Source organism: Perna viridis, chromosome 9 (genome assembly GCF_037379345.1).
Source record: "Perna viridis isolate PV_CMFRI_1.1 ecotype Kerala chromosome 9, ASM3737934v1, whole genome shotgun sequence".
NCBI classification, from domain to species: Eukaryota; Metazoa; Mollusca; class Bivalvia; order Mytilida; family Mytilidae; genus Perna; species Perna viridis.
The window spans coordinates 15,283,849-15,304,129 of record NC_142453.1 but is presented as its reverse complement, the minus strand read 5'-3'; the positions used below and the strand labels follow the sequence as shown (position 1 = coordinate 15,304,129).

General features: G+C 33.0%; 2 protein-coding genes across 4 annotated transcripts; one reads left to right on the top strand and one right to left on the bottom strand.

The window, feature by feature from the left end:
* Positions 1–141: 141 nt before the first annotated feature.
* LOC148606933 (tRNA-specific adenosine-34 deaminase catalytic subunit ADAT2-like) lies at positions 142–4,403 on the bottom strand. 3 transcript variants are annotated; one of them, XM_088545448.1, is made up of 2 exons: positions 4,314–4,403; positions 142–765 (listed from the first exon to the last, which is right to left on the bottom strand). In XM_088545448.1, the coding sequence occupies exons 1-2, from the start codon at positions 4,336–4,338 to the stop codon at positions 221–223; spliced, it is 570 nt and encodes a 189-aa protein (XP_088401574.1). In that variant the 5' UTR covers positions 4,339–4,403; the 3' UTR covers positions 142–220. The 3 variants fall into 3 exon arrangements, with proteins under 3 accessions (XP_088401574.1, XP_088401575.1, XP_088401576.1); XM_088545449.1 differs by having other exon boundaries at positions 4,309–4,376; XM_088545450.1 differs by lacking the exon at positions 4,314–4,403 and adding an exon at positions 4,069–4,252.
* LOC148606932 (uncharacterized) lies at positions 4,382–20,044 on the top strand. Its single transcript, XM_088545441.1, has 7 exons — positions 4,382–4,523; positions 13,131–13,323; positions 13,692–13,882; positions 14,774–14,891; positions 15,678–15,850; positions 16,136–16,291; positions 17,648–20,044. Exons 1-7 carry the CDS (start codon positions 4,509–4,511, stop codon positions 18,230–18,232), a joined length of 1,431 nt encoding a protein of 476 aa, XP_088401567.1. The 5' UTR covers positions 4,382–4,508; the 3' UTR covers positions 18,233–20,044.
* Positions 20,045–20,281: the final 237 nt, after the last annotated feature.

Genomic DNA, 20,281 nt, shown 5'->3' with positions numbered 1-20,281 from the left:
ATTACGATTGCTCACTATATAGTTAAAGGAAGAAATTGATTCATACATGTACTAGTTCATAGAAATACTATTTATAAACTGGGTTCTGGCACTAACTGATAATGGCACTGTTAAATTGCAGGCAGTAAATTTTTCAGTCTGGAACCTCTACAACAAAAATTCAACAGTTCATTTCCAGTACAATAAAATCAATGTGTAAATGTTTTCTGATTTTTTTCATCTAAGTTTTTTGTAGATTTTCACACTTAACTTTTCTTTTATTTTCAGGAGCATTTAAGTTTTCTCCCCGGTAAAAGTCCTTCAATATCTGAATAGCCCTTTCTGCCATTATTCCAGTTATACAGTGAAACGATGGACCAAGACCAGGCAAGTTATCACTATGAACCGGCAGAATAGAACCACACCCACCAAATCTATCATTGGCACATCCATAAACAACTAAAGGAATTTCAACCTGTCTTAAAGCACCAGAACACATAATACAAGGCTCAACAGTCACATACAACACACACTCTCTAAAGACAGTTTTTGAATCAAGCTTATTGTCTTCACAGTGTTTCAACACCCTATCAATAGCAACTATTTCAGCATGTCTTGTTGCATTTTTAGTTTCATTCACTTCATTTCTTCCAACAGCCAATTCTTTTCCATTATGAACTAAAAGACACCCAACAGGGACTTCTCCAGATAATAAAGCTTCCTCTGCTAAATTAAAACTTCTCTCCATCCAATTCAAATGCTCTTGGTCAGTATTCATTGTTGTCACTATAAAGGTATAAAATGAAGGGAACTTTCAAGCATTATTTGCATAAAATAAACAAGAAAAAGAAATCTTCTAAACATATCAACTTAAGTCAAAACATTATTACCTTTAGAGAGCAACAATCATTGAAGACAGTGTGGTGACCTGTAGAAGTTTATTTGCTCATTGCTTGACTTTTGGTTGATGACTGTCTTATTGGCAATCATACCACATCTCCTATTTTTATATTTTCATAGGGCAACAAAAAAAAATAGAAATTCAAATGACTATAAAATTCACTTCTCTGATTGCCAAGACTTGATGATTTGCCCTATAATAAATTACTAGAACTTAATGTTCATTTTGAATTTGTAGATTTTCCACCTGTATCATAGTGATCTCCATGTAGTTAATGATGATGTAGAAGGTGCCACTAAAGCTTATTTGGCTTGTAAAGCATGATTTGTTTTATGCTCAATGACCTTGGCAACTAATTGGTTCTATAATAAATTCCAACCAAACCATTGGAATAGGATTTTCAACAGCTGAAGATCCAGTAATTAAATTGGGACATACACTATTTTTGAATATGTTTCAACACAGAAGTCTTTCATACCACTTAATAGATATGCACCTATATCATACCTGTTTTCATGTGGGAGAGTCTCCCCCAGTTACACTGTCTTATGTGGGATATTATTATGTAGAATCAAACTTTAAATATAGAAAATTCAATTATTTTGAAATTTTCATAGAAAATATTGTAATTTTCACCAAAAACATTTCACAAATCTTACATTTTGATGTGGGAGACTAATTTTTCATTAATTTTGTGGGAGGGTTAACAAATATGTGTCTTACATTGTATACTGACCCTTACTATCAATCAAAACAAGTCATTTATAATCCTAAAACATCAATGATGCAAAGACATACTTCAAAGAGAACTCTGGACACTACTTTGAGACCATTCCTCTGCAGAGCAATATTAATCATTTTTCCTTTCAATTCCTATTATAGAAATCTGATAAATGCACTTAAATCGTGTAAATTAACATACATGTAGCATACATCAATTATGGGAAAAGAATCAGTGGCGGATTTACTGAGGGAACCAAGGGGGGGTTTAGCCCTCCATCTACCCACCCTGTGTCTCTTAAAATTAATAATCATCACCATAAAATTAATTTACAAGTGTTATATATCTTTGTCTTATCTCGTACAACTATGGGTGAAACCAATAACACCTAGCGTGTGTATATCTGGAAAAATATGTTTCAGTCGATTTATTTCGTGTCATAAGTCACTCCCTAGAATGTTTATGACTACTGAAGCGTGTGTTTCGATGCAAGGATATGTACCTTATAAACAGATAAATGTCCAATGTTTAGGTAAAGGATAATTGATAGGTGAATGACAATAACTATAAAGCAACACATAAGTAATGCATCTTAATATTACCAGCATTATCTTTAATGACACAAAAAAACTGCCTAGAACATAGTGTGAACTGGAAAGTAAAGCCGATTTAAAATCAAGCATTGTAATTTTAGTAATTTGTCTTAGGTTTGCCTTGCTTGACCCAAGACTCATGGTTCTACTTGACATTTTGAGTTTTAAACAGAGTTGATGTCATGCACTTGTTTTGTATATTTTAATTCACAATATTCATTCAATCCACTTTACTGTCTTCTGAATTACACAGTAGCAAATTTGGAGGGGGCGGAAGGGACATGTGTGCCTTCTTTTATTGGGAACAAATGTATATTTTAGTAGAAAATTTTTTCCACCAATTCTATCCCCCCCCAAAAAAAAAATCGTTTGCCTCACTCCACTTGGCATTAAGGCCATCCTACCCTTGTTAAAAAGTTAACAAGTTCTTAAAAAATGAAATTTGGTCAGCTCCTCAAGCAAACCAAGGTCTGGATCTGCCACCGAGATATATTTTTTAATGTCAAATTTCTATAAAAAATTACAAAAATCAAAGTCTAATTTTTGGCTGACCTTGTAACCATGAGAAGAAATAAAGGTCAAGAAGCTCACTGGATCACTGAATAAATGTCAAAATCTAGCACATTACTTTAAGAAATATTACTATTGGGAGATAAATATAACCCTGATATGTTTGTCAATTCTATTATACCTTAGAAAAATGAAAAAAATTATCTACCACGATATTGACCAGGGAATCAGATTAAGCAACAGTCAATGCATATTCATAAATATTAGGAAGTGCAAATGTATATAACTTTAAAGTCTTGTAACAAGCTCAAGAGCCTGAATCGTAAACAGGGTAATGTTTAAAACTAACCGATCATTTCACATAAACTTCCTACTCTCGTACAAGCAAAAACACATGTATAACGTACGTGTATGATAATTAAGCAGTACATTTTTTATCTCGTATGAAGCTAGAACTATGACGTTCTGGTGATAAACACGGCCAGGATCTGCAGCATTACGTGACGTACAACTACAAATTTATGCAAATCACATGCAAATATTAAGTACTGAAATCATGACTGCAAGAAGTCCCTACAATATTAGCGATTTAAAAAGGAACGAAATCAATCACAAAATTCAGACGCAACTGACAGCATATGTAACTCCATTAAGAAAATGATTACCTTTCATAATTCTGCTTTGATTTGGATAATACAATCGGAGTTATAATTCCAGCAACAGTGGAACAGTTATGCACGTACGTACATCCATGTTTTTCACTAAACTTTTTAAAAACACATAATAATTCACTTCTTTTAATCAGTGAAAAAATTTGAAAAGACTAGAAAATTATCAGAAAAAATTAATTTGTTGTTACTAAAGTGTAATCTTAGCCTACATATTTTTTAATTGTTTGATGGCAGGTGGTCAACGTAAAGGAAACTTTTAATTTTCTTCATAAGGGCAGTCACTTTTTGTCAATTCTAGGACATGACTTTTTTTTGGTATATTTTGGAACATTAGGAAATTAATATAGTACATGTAGTAACTGTAGAGCTTTCACTGCTTCACAGTGCTAGCTAATACAAAATGCATGCAGCATGGTTTTGCTAAATGAGTGGCTCAAAATTGTTTTGTGGGAAGTGATGACGCATTGCCATAGAAACTGATTGTCTGAACTTTTAATGTAGACACAAAGTGTGTGTTATAGAAAGTCTCCCTAATTGAAATATACAAATTTAGCAGTGCATTGTAAACAAAAAGGCAAATGAAATGTTATTTGTTTACAAATAGATCTGTCCTGCATAGACGAAGTCTTAATCATAATAATGATAGCAATGAATAAGCAGTTCGGAAGTTATAATACTTAAATGAGACCGTACTGTTCTACAAAAAGAAATTCTCTCATTAACAGTATGTTTTTCCCCATTCTACTCAATGATATGCAAGGCACGAAGAGGTTTCATCAGACATCACGACATATACACCAGTCTCTTGTATTTCCCATTTCCTTCCCAGTGTCATTTCACACTCTAGGAACTACCATGAATACAAAGGACCAAGTACCACCATAAATATGTTATTAAAGGTAATGCATTACATCTTAAGAGATAAAAACATACTTTACCATCAGAAAAGCAAGGTGCTTGCATCGTCTGTTTACAGGATGTGACGTCAACCCTCTTCTGCGCTTGTCGGCATATTTTGGTGACGTGAACACACGGAAAGAAAGAAGTGGGAAAGAAATTGTCAAATTGTAAAGCTCAAACAACAAAGAGGCTAACATTGTGGTATCTGATCGACACAGATAGTTCCTAAAGCAATGAACACATATGTTGTAAGCTGATCATATTCCCGGACCCTCTGTTAACGCAACCTATACTCGGCGTCACATAAATAACATACTGTTAAAATTTGAATAAAAATATTTTCTACGACTTTATTGACACCAACCGTCGTTTAAATTGTCTTAAATGACTTGCTCATTCGTTTAGCCAAACAGCTTCTCAAAAACAAGTCGCTGATTAGCTTAAATCATGCGTAACAAATCCTTACGGGAAAATCCCATACTAATATCCGCCATGTTGGTTTTTACGGGACGATTTGTTTACAAACGAAGTGCGTAAGTTCCCGTCGAACTCCGGTGACAATCGTCTGCTTGATCAACTTCTCGGTATTATACGTTGTTCGCGTAAAATAAATCCGAGATATCCGAAATAACGCCGAATTGCATTCTGGGTTCTTCGGTTTTTGGACAAACCATTTAAACGTAAACAACATCTCCTAGCAACCCGATCACTGTAAACATGGCCGACTTTTTACAATGTAAATATTGCCACCTAGAATTAAAATCTGACCGGAATTTAACGATTCAATGTTTAGGGAGAAGCCGTTTGGCTAAACGAATGAGCAAGTCATTTAAGACAATTTAAACGACGGTAGGTGTCAATAAAGTCGTAGAAAATATTTTTATTCAAATTTTAACAGTATGTTATTTATGTGACGCCGACTATAATCATGACTGACCATTAAGCATTTTAATTTTAATATTTACTATTAATTTAGTACTCACTTTCCTTTCCCATTCCCAGTCTCTGCATGATATTGCAGTGTTCGCAGTTTGGAGGTATGATTAACGTCTTGTCTATGTGTACAATATCAGAGCATCTCCTTTTCTACTTCAAGATGCAGTTTTGTCATTTGATATTTGAATCTTATTGGGACCTTCAAAACTAAAAGCTCATATATTACTGGTCAAGGAGGGGTACTACTAATCAAAGAGTGGTAAAGAGCACAAAAATCTGGTAAAGACTGGTACCAAAATATTGATTTATTTTATTGAATAAAAGTTTCTTTGTATCTAAATAGTGATATTATTTTATTTTTAGCTAAAATAAATGTTTTTGGTGCATTTCTGTAGACATTTATTTACAAATGGTCACGACTTCAACATTTTCGTTTCTCCAACATGGCGGCTGTAAAGTCTGGAGGTACACAATTCGTGACAATTTCAGTGTGTAATATTGTTTTTATGCGAGTTGTAGTTTAATTATTTTATTTTGTCATTTTCATATGTTTTTAAAACTTTTTCAGTCTTTAATATTGTATTTTATCACTCATTTATAACTCCCAGATGTCACAACACAATCGTTGTAAACAAAGGATAGAGTAAATATAAAATGGATTCGGAATGGAGATGGAAAAAAAAAACGTAAAGAATGTTCAAATAGATATATTAATAAGTGGTGTTTTAAACCCGTTCAGCACAGAAAGGCTATATCCAGGCAATGTTCATATTAGACAACCATTACATACAGTAATTATGTAAATAATGGAAGAGTCCCCCACACCACGTTAAGGCTATGAAACGTGTGGGGGTGGGCCCCCAAAATTCTTTAGCCAAAGTTTCAGTGATCAACCATACCCCCTTCCTTCATTTCCTTTCATGTCGGATAATTTTGGTTTCATGTAGAATATTTATTCTGGAATATTCAATCAAAAAATAATTTATAAAATTTAAAATCCACAAAGAGAAATTTGAGGGGAAAGTTGAACTTAATGAATACTCAATCAACCAATCATTGATAAATTTTTTTTTTCTGTTATTTACCTAAAAAATTATCTAAAATTATTTTATATCTTTTCTATTTAAAAAAAAAAAACATATGTCAGGTCTTTTACTCTCCTGTCTTGCAGGCGAATAAAGGTTGTCCGTAGACAGTAATGTAAACAAAAAATCTAAGTAATTTTAACTATATATAAGTTTTTGAAATGCAAGTAGGAGAATTGAACTTCATGGATTCAATCAATCAATATATGGAGATCACCATTACTCCCTCCCTTTATTTTAAAATATTTTGAAGGTCCTGATATATCAATCAATCTTTTTATCATTATAAATTAGAATTTCATATTTCAGATATTTTTCTGATACAATTGCTGACCAGTGGGACATACTATTTAATTTACTTTCTCTTTTTCTGTCAATAAATCTGTATTGTAAGTCTCTTACTCTCCTGTCTTGCAGGCAAATAATTATCGTCCGTAAAGTAAGTTATATCCAAGAAAAAATTGTAATATTCAAAGTATTGTCGTATGTAATGTCTTTTATCCTCCTGTCTTGCAGGCGAATAAATGTCTGTAGAGTAAGTTATATCCAGAAAAAATTGTAATATTCAAAGTATTGCTGTATGTAAAGTCTTTTATCCTCCTGTCTTGCAGGCGAATAAATGTCCGTTACATAAGTCAAAATTTCCGTCTTTCAATTTTATTTTAATGAATCATTTATTTAGATTTATTTCATTTCAATCTATGTTATTTCATTTTATTTTATTTCATTATTAAGTTCATTTAATTCTGTTTAAAGTTTTAGTTCACGACAACGACACGATATATATTTTATTTTCTATTTTCAAACTTAAGAAATTTTAAGTTTTTTGTTAGTCGCAGTGTGAGTCTCGCATATCCGGCTTTTGCGCAACTCTGTTCACAGAGGGTATGGTCAAATGACCTCCGGTCGAGGTCAAAGTGTCCACGGGCCTGATCTTGAAATAAACTAATTTCAACAGGCGTCGTGACCTCTGCTCTGGGGTAAGCTGTATCCAAGTCTTGTGGGAGACTTTTAATACAGAGGCCTTCTGTGACAGAGTGAATTTGCCGGTATCGTGTAAAGCACTCCTGATGTCACGAGTCTGGTCCTGTACAAGCTCATACAATTTTGTCACTAAATCTGGTAGCCTCTGGACAACCCAGTTAGTGCTACACTTAATGACAATATTGTATGATTCATTACAGTTGTTATACCAGAGTCCGGGTAGCCAGGGGTGCTTTGAACGGGGCTTGAAGGCAAACTCCTTCAAGTTGGGTAGTAACCTGTTATACATGTAAGGGATGTCATACAAGTCTATCAGTTCGGAGGTAAGTATACCGTCAGGGCCAAACAACTTGGCAATAATCTTAGTAACCTCAGGTTGAGGTAAAGACTTACCAAGATTATGTACCACGTTGTCCTTAAGATGCTTCGCACAAAGGACAGTTTACACAAGTAATGCTTTACAGACCCACTAGAGTGTTCATTCAAATTGGGGAAAATGATATCAATACAACAACATCAGCATATACCGTTTTTAGTCGCATTTGTAATTTTGTAGAGACATTAATTCAACAGTACGGGGTTGGAGAAGTTATAATCGATAGCTTATTCCCACATTTTAAACCAAGAGGTATGACAACAGATGCTTATGAGGAAAAAAGATGTTCTATCAACAGATTACTACAAGACAAATTTAGAAACAGTAATAGAGTTATGTTTTGGAAAGTAAGAGGACTTATAAATCCTAAGGAGAGTGCATTTCAAGAAGATGTCCATTTAACCGAAGAAGCAGAAAAGACATATGTCAGACAAATTAAATTAGCCATGTTTTGTAAACTTTTTAAACATTAAGTATTATTTCGTTTGTTTTAGCATGTTTGATATTCGTTTTCTAATAAATAAAGTATAGAAATTCCATTTATCTTTTCAAGATGTTACGAAATGGTTGAATATTACATATACTATAACACATGTTACCAATGGCAGCATTTATTAGTACATACCAACTAAACAGCTATATCATTTACCACAAAATATAGATGGGATATTTTGACATTTGAATCTATTAACTGATTAATTACGTTTCCTCACCGTCACCGTAACATTATTAGTTTATTTATCTAGTCGCCATTTTGAACAGTCTACGAGTGGAAGTACATACTCCAAAAGACACGTTAATTTAGTAAAATAACTTTGAATCACAACAAGTTACATACCATACATCATTGTTTTTGTTTATTTAAATACAAATAAATAGCTATTTAACATCACCAAACTTTGCAAACTGATCGCGCGACAATGTCTAGATGCCGATCTATGAATAAATATCCAGAATAGTAGTTGATATATTATTTTCAATGGTCACATAGAATAATAAACACTATATAGATACTAAGAAACATTTATTTACTCAAATAATTCAAATTACGATACCAGTCTTTACCAGACTTTTGTGCTCTCTACCATTCTTTGTTTAGTAGGACCGGTCAAGGAGTAGTTCTTTCCAGCAAGATATTCTCACCAACCAATTTTCATTCCTTTCCTGTAAAACAGGTTCATGCCAAAAATTAAAGAAACAATGTCTAACTATATTAGACGTTTCTTCCTTAAAGCTGCATTAGCTGTCAAATTTGTTCAGTTTTGATTCTACTCAATTTTGCTGATTCAGTGAAATAAGTTTGTAGTATTGCAATTGAAGCAGTCAATGTCGATAATACCTACAGAATATTGTGAAAATATCGTTTTTTTTAATCAGAGAAGATCGATAGCTCTGATCTAATTATTTTTCGCCATTATTTACGAAGATTGCTGACAGGACATACATGTGGGGTAAAAATACTTTAACCTTGGTAAAAAAAAATAACAATAACAGATACACAGGTAAGCTCATGTTTTGTTTTCATTTCATTTCATGTATTTCTTGATTAGTTTTCAAATGAATAATGACCATATTTGAGCCGCATTATATCACAATAAGTAAATTTCAAAAGGATCCTTGCGTTATTTTAGTACTTTTTTCTTATAAGGCTTGAGTCTGTTGGTCTTCCTTGCCCTTGAATAACCACTTTCGCTTTGCAAACAGATTTGTTACTAAAGAAGTGACCCTTACAGCACATATGCGGATTAAGGTCACCAGAAGTCGCATGCATACATAGTTATCTAGGTCGATTTTTTGTCTTACAAAACAATAAATATATAGACACCTATTTCATGTATTTAATGCATTTTATGTGTGGATATCAAATAAAATTATACAGGAAAAGTACAAATAAGTAGAAATAATTCAAAGTTAAGTACTATTAGCTAATGCAGCTTTAAAATTTTGGGTATGAACTTGTTTTACAGGAGAGGACAGAAAATTGGTTGGTTTGGTTTGGTTTGGTTGTTGGGGTTTAACGTCCGAGCAGCAATATTTCAGCTATATTCAGACAATGAACATGAAATGGATGATAAAATGAACATGAAATGAAAAAAAAGAAAGGATGGGTCACAAGGATAATAGGGTCGACAAATTTTGATTGCCACTGGAAAAAGGGGGATGGGTAAGGTCGGGCAATTTAGCCTCCTGTGGCGGAGCGCAAAGGTTCCTACTCCTATCGAATACCACAGCAGGGTTCTTTAACGTGCGATGAAAGTGGCATCTTTCCCAACACGGTGCACTACTATGGTTTGAGGTCAGGTTTTCTGTATTATAGCCTGACAACCCCAGCATGTAACACGCCAGGGGTACCCCATTCCACCACCTGGGGCACACATCCCAGTTGCTCTGTGGGCAGAGCGCCTAGCCCCCGGCTAGGTTTCTGAGCACTATTTAGTCGCCTTATACGACAAGCTTAGCGCTGCTGCAGGCCTATTCTTTTAACACCCGGACCTGCACGGGGGGAAAATTGGTTGACAAGAACTACTCTTTGACATGTAGTTGGTTAACCCCACTCCAGTGGTCAACGTAATAAGTCTCCCATAAAAGTTCAAAACAACAATTGATGAACACGTTCTGTTTCCAAAGACATAGCCTGGATATTCTACGAAAAGTCAAAAATATTATTATGAAATCTTGTAAATGCTGACCTACTTAAGAAATGATAATGGTCATCGGCCGCCATTATTGATTTTTTTAACCTTATAGTTCCGGTGGGAAGGTGAAATTCTTGGCCATGCATGCACTTATTTATCATCTAATTTTAGTGAGAAGTATCTCCAAAATAGCAGACTAATAATCAGTTTTGTTAATTTTATTGTAACTTGAAAATGAATATTAAAATATGAATCTAATTTTGAATACATACACAGTTTTTTAAGGTGTACAGTAAATCATGATGGAATACTCGATCCAATAATGTATTACCAGTAAAAAAAATTTAAAAACTTGCCTTCTGAAGTTTGTTTATATATTTTAATAGTTTTTAAGTTATTTATACAGATAAGGGTAGAGCTCTGAAGAATGATTTTATGTCCCTATTGAGTACCCCCTTAGTGTCCATTTACAATTATCTGAATGTCCCTTTAAGATTACATTATTGTTAATAAATTACCCTAAGCCAATTAATTGGTTATTAAATAATTTTAACTGCGCAATAAATTTCACAGATATTTTCAAGTAAGCAGGTCAAAGTTTTGTAGAACCACAAGTGTAAACAATCGCATGTTGCACTTGTTTGTTTATTCAAAAATGTCAGTTACCTCCCTTATAATTTCAATATTTTAAGAATTTTCTATATTTTCAACAGTACAGGACATTTTACCAAAAGTTGTGATAGCAGTAGTTATAGGAAATAATATTCCTTTTAATTAAATAGGATTTTGATATTTAATTGGCACAATATTTCACTTCATTGTATGTCATCAATCAGTGATTGAATTTAAGGGGAAATACTGGCTAAATGCTAGTTGAAATTCAATTTTGCTTGTAGAAATTATTTCCACTTGTTAAAATTTGCCAGTGGAATTCTGTATGTCATATAGGTAAAGTCCAGAAATAACCCAAAAAACTTAAATTAAGCGAGTGTAAATTTTCAGTACTTTCCATGTAAAGAATTACTTGCAATTAATTAACTACGATATATAATAAAATTCTGCTTAACTCTAAGATTCATCTACACACCTTTCTAATGATAAGGAATTTGAGTTCAAGAGAACTTCTATAATTCAATTATGGCTTATTCAATTCTACTTATTACTATGTATATGTTTTCACTGAGCACTTGGTCAACTGAGATTATGTCTTTTAATACAGAAAGGGTATCATGCATATTTTAATGCAGTAAAACTTATTCAGTTTAATTAAATTCAAAATATGACACAACACTGTCCATTCACTCATTGTCCCACCTTCAATGGCTTCATTTTCAAAAGTTGGCAGGTATGCAGTAAGAATACAAGCATACTAGAACAGAAAAAAATTGAAGGAAGATATTTATTACTTAATGCAAACATAAATCTTAAAAAAAACTAAGATCAATATCCCTTTTTGGTTGAAAAAAACATGCTATACATTGTAATTACAGTAAGTTGATTGAAATAGACCTTTATTAAATAACCAATTCTGTGATTCTGTAAAACCGATGAAGACACTACCATCTAAAGAAATGCATTGTAGATTTAACATTTTTCTTGAAAAATCCTTGCATAAAATCGAAGTGGATGATAAGTTGAGACTGTCAACTTGTTGAAAGCAAATATGGACTTGTTACTCCAAAAAATATGGTACTTAACATTGCCAAAAATATTGATTTTTCTTTTATTAAAAAAATAAGGAAGGAAAAAATTATGCTAAGATGATACTTAGTCAGCGAATTGAAATGAGCTGCAGGGTTCTCAGTAAGTGCCGGTGACCTACTTTGACATTGGCACAGACTATTTTGTTGCTAAAAAAAAATAAATTGAAAAAAAAATGTTCGGCACTTGGTTCAGCCTGAGGGCCCTCATTGGTGCCACCTACTTTTAATTTTCTTCCACCTACTTTAGAACTTATTGAGAAGCCTGGAGCTGTCTGTCAATTTAGACTTAAATTGTTAGTACTGACAGATAGAAATGTTGAATCATTATTCATGTATGAAATCACTAATGATTTATGACTTATCAGTTCTACAGGTTCAAACAAATATAATTTTCTTAATATACATTGGCCCCGTGCAGGTCCGGGTGTTAAAAGAATAGGCCTGCAGCAGCGCTAAGCTTGTCGTAAAAGGCGACTAAATAGTGCTCAGAACCCTAGCCAGGGGCTAGGGCGCTCTGCCCACAGAGCAACTGGGATGTGTGCCCCAGGTGGTGGAATGGGGTACCCCTGGCGTGTTACATGCTGGGGTTGTCAAGCTGTAATACAGAAAACCTGACCGCAAACCATAGTGGTGCATCGTGTTGGGAAAGATGCCACATTCCTTGCACGTTAAAGAACCCTACTGTGGTATTCTCCTGGAGTAGGAACCATAGGGCTCCGCCACAGGAGGCTAAATTGCCCGTCCCTACCAACCTCTCCCTATTTCCAGTGGCAATCAAAATTTGTCGACCCCATTGTCCTTGTGTCCCAGTCCTTTTTCATTTCATCATCATTTCATGTTCATATTATCATCAATTTCATGTTCATCGTCTGAATATAGCTGAAATATTACTGCTCGGACGTTAAACCCCAACAAACAAACAAACAAACTTAATATACATTGTATGACTAATGGATGTTAAACATTTTGTACAGTACCTATTATATGTTCATACTGGAAGAAAATTGTTGAATAAATTCAATTATGAATTATTCAAGACCGACATGTACATAAGGATCATGTCATCAGCTACATTAATAATATATAATTAATCACTTTTACTTATTTAACCCTTCTTTTTGAATTTTCGTTTCAGACACATCCTAGTGTGCGTATCAAAGGCACAGAAAACAATATGTCTCCTGTAAGATGTGTGGATCAAAGATGTGGGGATAGTACAGTTCACATGCATTGTCCTTTTTGTGTGAAGACTGATCTCTATCATGACCCCGTCATCTTAAAAGCTCACTACAGAGTTAAACATGTCGATAAAGGAATTGACTTTGCTGGTATGTGTGATGTAAAATGCACAAAAAAAACTAATTCTAATTAAGTTATCTATTTAAGATTTTGAGTGACTAGGACAGGCAAAGATTTAAAAAAAACTTTTTTTGAAAATAATGATAGGGAGTCCCATTTCAGGCTCTTATTTATTTATTTATTTATTTATTTATTCATTTTAGACACATATGACCAGTTAACAATGTTCTCCTCTGGGCATCATAGCACCATGTATTACTAATCTTCCGTGTAACTAATATTGCTTGCAATGCACTAATTCTAGGAAACATTTGTAAAATATTAAAGTGATCAACCCTTGTCTCTTTCAGTTCACAAGATATAATCTCCGAAGAAAACTACTGGTTATCTTTTATAGGTTTGAAAATCTTAAGATGCTGTGACCATTGTGACATAGTGGGTATTATCAAGGGAGAGAAGAAATTCAAGGGAGCTCACTGGCACTGTTATAAATGTAGAAATGGTTTCAATAGAAGAGATGAAGCTATTAAACATTATAAGACTCACTTCAGAAATCCACAAACAACTTTTCAGATACAAATTGCACAGGTATGTTATGTTAGCTTTCATATGTGTGCCCATAAAGCATTACTTTTAAAAAATTATTTGCAAGTAGTGCCACCATTTTAATAACAGCAGTGGCTGAGCAGGGGTGGGGGTGCAGGGGGTTAGCACGTTTCCTTTTTGTATTGGAAAATTTGTCATTTCTTGTGTAAAATTGACAAAAATGGTAAATGGTGTCCTAGCACTCCCTTTTCTGAACCCTGGCTGGCACCCCTCCTTTTCCAAGTTTCTCAGCAGTCTTCATGTTAACTTTTTCAGACAAAAGCCATTCAGACTTCCAAAGTAACAAAAATTGGAAGTCTGAATGATTTCAGTGGCCCCAAAAAAATTTGAAATGATATGAAAATTGTCGTTATATTTTTATTCTCTTAACATATTAAATGATAAATTGTCAAATGTCTTTTTCTGTCATTTCCGGGTAGTCATCATCATCATCATCATAATCAGATTCAGCATCGTATTCATCCTCCTCTTTACAGGGCTATAGGAACATTTTTTTAAAGTCCTCAATCATCTGAATCTATGTCTTGTAATAAAAATATCCTGTTATAATGAAATTACATAACAACAAACGCTAATTCGATTCAGACTATTTAGATATGTCTAAGAACCCAAAAATAAACAGAACACTACAACACTCCAAAATTTTTGGTAGTCTATCAGACTTCCTGAGAACATAATTTTAGGGGTCCGAGGCAGATTTTAACAGCTGCGCCCCTGGTTAAATTCAAAGACTGCTGTCTGGGTCTGCCCTTGTTGGTAACAGTGTTTTATTTTGTGGGTAACATGATGGTCAAATTTTCAATATTTACATGTACTTGCTGTCCTTAGAGCAATCAATTAGTTTTGTACAACAACTTGTATCTCTAAATACAGGAAGTCTATGCAAGCAAGTATGATGATGCAACAACATCCACAGTTGAAACAACAGCCATGTCAATTCATCCAGCCCTCACAGAAGCAGTTATGTCAACAACTGTTACTCAAGATTTAGGTATTGTAAACAATTCTTATTTAAATTTACAGTTAAGCTCATGTAGATGGTTTTATTTCCTTAGTATACATAAATGGTACTTGCAACAATTTTAAGCAAGTTAAATATATACATGTATTTTCTACCAAAAAGTTCTTCTGAAAGTGAAAAAAAACCCTATTGGCCTAAGCAACATTTGGCTTTTTAGGACTTTGCCTTTGGCATTAAAAGTTGATAACTCCCCAATCATGAAGGTGCTTTATAATACATAAATACATTTATTTCCTTTTGATGTCAGTAAATGCATTGAATTCTGTTGTTTTTGACACCATTTACATTTATTGTATATAAAAAAAAAACTATTCTATCATCACGAGGTGAGGACCTCAGGTGCAACAATTTTTGTCTAGAGTGTGGTGCTTAAGTGTCCATTTCTGTAATTATGAAAGTTTACTTAGTACACATTTGTGTTACAATGTACAATGTGCATTTTGTTTAAGGGTTTGCAAGCTACAGAAAAAAAAATATTATTGGCAAAAAAACTACTTTTCGGGGGTGAAACGACTAGGTGTGAAACAAGCTAGGACAGCCAGTGTATTTACTGTCAGGTGCATGTTTTCATTGTCTTGTAGCATGTACCCTATGAAACTGATTGAGTATATGTTGAATATGTTTGCACACATACATTTTATTATACAACAGAAAATCAAATGCATAAGAAATTCTGTGGAAATTATTATGGTTTAGCTGTACGTTATTCGTATATTTTCTTCCAACATTAACTGATTTACTTGTACCTAATTACAGCAGTTACCCAGCCAACCCATATTACTCTACCAAATGGGAAATCTTCCGAAATTCATACTTCTGTAGCTGCTGAAGAAACTGTTGACACGGCACAGACACACCATATAATGATTATACATGAAGATCCAATTGATGGAACTAACACTTATACCACACAAGTTATATCTGGTGAGGTAGGTGTGCATTCGGACTCATTGTTTGAGAGCAATTTCAGTATAGTTGCAGACTAAAACATGGTGTAATTGGAATTTTAGTATAAATCTTTTTAAGTGTGTCACTTTTTATTGACATTGGTTAAAAAACTTAAATTAACTTTATAATTGGAGGACTATTGCTTATAAACCATTTGCAGAATTTACTTATATTATATATCTGTAGTGATACTGAGAAGATAGACAAAACACCAATGAATTAGGAACACTTTCAGCATTAAGTATATATATATTTCCTATGTGCAGGATGTTAATTTAGAGGAAGAAAAAGAAAGAGCTGAAGATCAAAATATAGATAATAACCAGTTTGAGAACTTACAACAGAAATACAAAAAGTTACAGATGGAAAAGTTAATGTCTGAACAGTCCATGAAAACAGAAATATCTGAATTACAGTCACAGGTTATTACTGCACATGTCTTGTAGAACTAAAATATTCTGTGTTGCCAATAATCCACCTTTGCTCTCTTACCTTCAGCTTTGATTAAAAATGGAACATGGACTACCAAAAATAATCTTTCTTTGTGATAAATTGGCAAGAATCTTATAAAAAAGGGAAAATACCAATGTAACATATCTACTGGTTGACTCTGAATTTGAAACATGTTACCAGAAGGAGAATTATATTCAGGCTTACTTGCCTGACAACAAATATGTATAGGAAATGAGAACCATTAAAATCTATTCATTGTAACGGTGGTGTTCGAATGTTAAAGGGAAAGACCACCTTTGCAGTAAGTTAGGCACTTATGAAATATCACACATATATAAACAAAAATAAATAACCTTTAATGCAAAATGTGCTTTTGTAAAATGCTCAAGGCTATGCAAAATTCAAAATCTTTGAAATATATGTGGATAGCCATATTGCAGAACTCTACTATCTGAAGGAAGATCATAAGCAGAATTTATAGATTTTTACCGATAGCTTCCGATTAGCTTGTGACGTCATTAAGTCTGTTTGGTACTGATACAAGTACTGCATATCAATGTGTAAACAAAGAATATTCCGTAAATTTTTTCACTGTCTTGTTTTTTTTTTTAATCATCATAACATGCTGTCTTGTCAAGCTTGCAATTGCACATATGATAAAAGAGAAATATTCAAAAAAGTTTTTAGACCAGCAACATGAAGTTGCAATTTTTGCATTTTTCCTCAGACATGCTAGTCCTCTAGCTGCAAATCCAGTTGTTCGTGAATGTTGTCGAACAATTGTGGACATGTTGTGCCTCAATCTCTTTTACATATTTTGGGTTGAAATTATAGGATGAAAGTCCCAAATTAGCACTTTTTTCGGACATCGTAATCAATTACATATTTACTTTCACTTCACTAACCAACTTCATGATGTCACTGCTCAACCGACATTTAACAGATAAGTTTTGATATTTATGACTTGCACAATTACATAGTCTTCTCCTTTAATGAAATGGTTACACCTTTTCATACTGTACTGATCCATTTCAACATTTGAACTTTTCAGAATTACAGCGAAATGAAATAATATCCCAACAATCTTATTAGAATGCATGTTTTTAAGATCCGTAAATTGACCCATTGTAGTTACAGTTTTCATTCAGTTTTTTTAAGAATACATAATAAATTTATCTTATTTAATATTTTATAATTATAAATTTTTTAGAAAATTTTTCTTTTATGTATTTCTGCCTTGAAGAAAAAAAGACAATATTTTTTTTATTCAGTTCCTTCCTACCTGCTATTATAATAAATTCCCTTTTTTATTGTTTTCTTTTTAGGTGAATGAACTGCGGAATGAAGTAGCCAATTACCAAAAAAGAGAACAGGAGTATTTAGAACAGTTGAGTGTACCATTAGACAAGAATATTGAAAACATTCTGAAACAAATGGAAAACCAACACAGAAGCCTTCTACATCAACATTTATTGAACCTTAAACGTGAATATAAACCTGTTCCCTTAGTTTTAAATAGTATGTCTACAGAAACAAGTCAATTTTTGCCTCAAACCAATATAGGCGAACTAAGCCATGAAGTCTCACCGACGACTGCCGAACTTGGGCAGGAAGTATCTCCTCCTACCAGTATGTGTTCTGACAGTGTTTCTAGTTCTAACCTCGACATGACATCAAGTGTAAATCTTGAGGATAATATTACAGAGAAAATGTGTACTGGTGCAGTCACAGGACAAAAAATTGATAAAATTCAGCTGGAAACAACAGGCGCTGGTGACAATGGTAACCCTTTTGTTGTTTGTATACAATACCAAGATGATAGTGATGGAAAAAGTGTTATAGTTGACTTGCCTGAAGAAAGTGGGGACATAATTGAAGAACCAATAGCTAAAAGAATAAAAACATCTTGATGTTATTTTGTAGATAGTTCTATTATAGATAGCATTAATTAATATTCATCTATTGAATTCTTCATAGAACAGTTAAGGCTGTCTCAGTAAAAGAAGGAAATGTACTGGCTTAATTCAGCTGTGTATGTAAATGACTATTTCAGTAGTTGTCTTCATTAAAATCAGACAGGAGGTGATTCATGTATGTATAAAAAAAAACAACATCAAATTCACTTTCATTTCTTATTAAAAACAGATACAGACCACAAAAACAGTTTGTCACTTGGATGCTGTAATAAAAATTATGTAAATTGTGTATAAAATTGGCAATTTGCAAGATTTATCATTCTTGGTTTGCTTTGAGTTGATAGATTTTAGTTGGAGATGAATGTATTGTTTTCTCAAAAATACTGATTTGAACAAATAAAGGGCTTTCATAACTTAAAAGTTTAGTATATGTATTCCAAAAAAGCATCATTTATTTGTTAGGTTTTACTACATCATAAATCACCTGTACTATTGGCAATGTCTGAATTTTATATATAGATCGGCAGATTTGAAATAGTTGTAGGGGTTCAAATTAGCACTGGTTCAAGGCCCAGGACCCAATCTCTGATGCATGACCTTTGAAACATCATTTACCTAGGGCCTGGACCTACCAAATTATGTTTACTCTTGTTGAGGACCTTTCATTTAGTATGCAAATAAGTTCAGGACCCTTCACTCTTGAAAGTAAATTTGAATTCCTGAGTTTTACTCAATTTACTAAGTACATACATGTATGTATATAGTTTAAGGGTTGTTATGGTATCCATAAACAGAATGTATGCCAATCGAGCAATAAAACATATTGAATTGCATTCATGAGAACTTGCACCTTTACTCAAATTATAAAAACCTTTTTGAGTTTCAGTATTTGCCTTCTTTTTTTTGTTCTTCTCTTTAATCACTACTTAGCATTTCATTTACATTGAAGATTTTAATAAGAAAACTTTACTGATTTCTTTGTTATGCTTTTGACAAAGCAAAAAAATGAAATTATATTTATTAATAGTATTTGTTTTGGATTGTTAAAGAAGAAAATATTTAAACCACTACTATTTCAGTATTCCATTTGAAGTTGTTTTATTTGTCAGACTCCATTTGTTTTCAATCATATATTCATCTCATTTCTTTATTTTATATTATTTCATCCCACTGGTTCTGGCTGAACCTTGTCTTTCAAAAATGTACATTTTTTTTATTATTTAATTGTAGTGCACTCCAAACTACAACTTTAATCAGTCCTACATGTTTAAAGTACTTCGGAGATAACTTTTGAAAGTGTACAATTTTATAAGTACCTCTTACAGACTTAATCTTTAGATCTTACATTTTGATAATTTACTGTATTAAGATCCTATTGTATAAGGCTGTCAATTTATGAATTCTGGTGAGGTTAGATTCTGTTATCTCAGGGAATTTTCTTTAAAACCAAATGGAGATTAAACACAGTTTCTTTTAATTTTAACGTAGACGTTAATCAGTCAGTTACTTAAAATGTATGGGGGTTAGAGGACAATAAATTTATACAATTTTATTTGCTATTTAGGATTATCTACAGATGTTTCTAACAGAATAACACTACTTTAGGAATTTATATTGAGAGTCTTCCAGTGATTCTTTACAGTCATTGAAGAGCCTCTATTAATGATAGCCCATTTTCATTTTGAAACTGGAGTTTCAAGTATCATTTTTTTCTTTCTGAAATCCATTGCTGCTGTTAGTTTTTCTGTTTTCTGTGTTTATGACATTTATATTTTGTTAGAACAATAAAATCTCCTGTTTTCCTAAGTTTTATTATTTGCTTCCTCTGTGTTCTCTAAACATTGCAATCATCCTTAACCATTCATAAACTATCAGGTATTTAGTTGTATTGGGTATCATATAGATTTTTGTGCCACAAGGTCCTAAGGTTTTTGTTGAAAGCTACTTTATGAAGACTAGGTAACATTTACTTGAAGGAATTTTAAATACTGTTTCTTTTTCTTTAGAGTACAGAATAATACATGTATTAGCAAGTCCTTTTAC

Bases quoted from the DNA above. Each gene is read 5' to 3' on its own strand.
- LOC148606933 (XM_088545448.1), bottom strand. From the start codon at position 4,338: ATGCAAGCACCTTGCTTTTCTGATG. The intron at 766-4,313 runs GTAAAGTATGTT...ATACCTTTATAG, and splicing joins AGCACCTTGCTTTTCTGATG to TGACAACAATGAATACTGAC.
- LOC148606932 (XM_088545441.1), top strand. The intron at 13,324-13,691 runs GTATGTGTGATG...TATCTTTTATAG, and splicing joins TAAAGGAATTGACTTTGCTG to GTTTGAAAATCTTAAGATGC. The intron at 14,892-15,677 runs GTATTGTAAACA...ACCTAATTACAG, and splicing joins AACTGTTACTCAAGATTTAG to CAGTTACCCAGCCAACCCAT.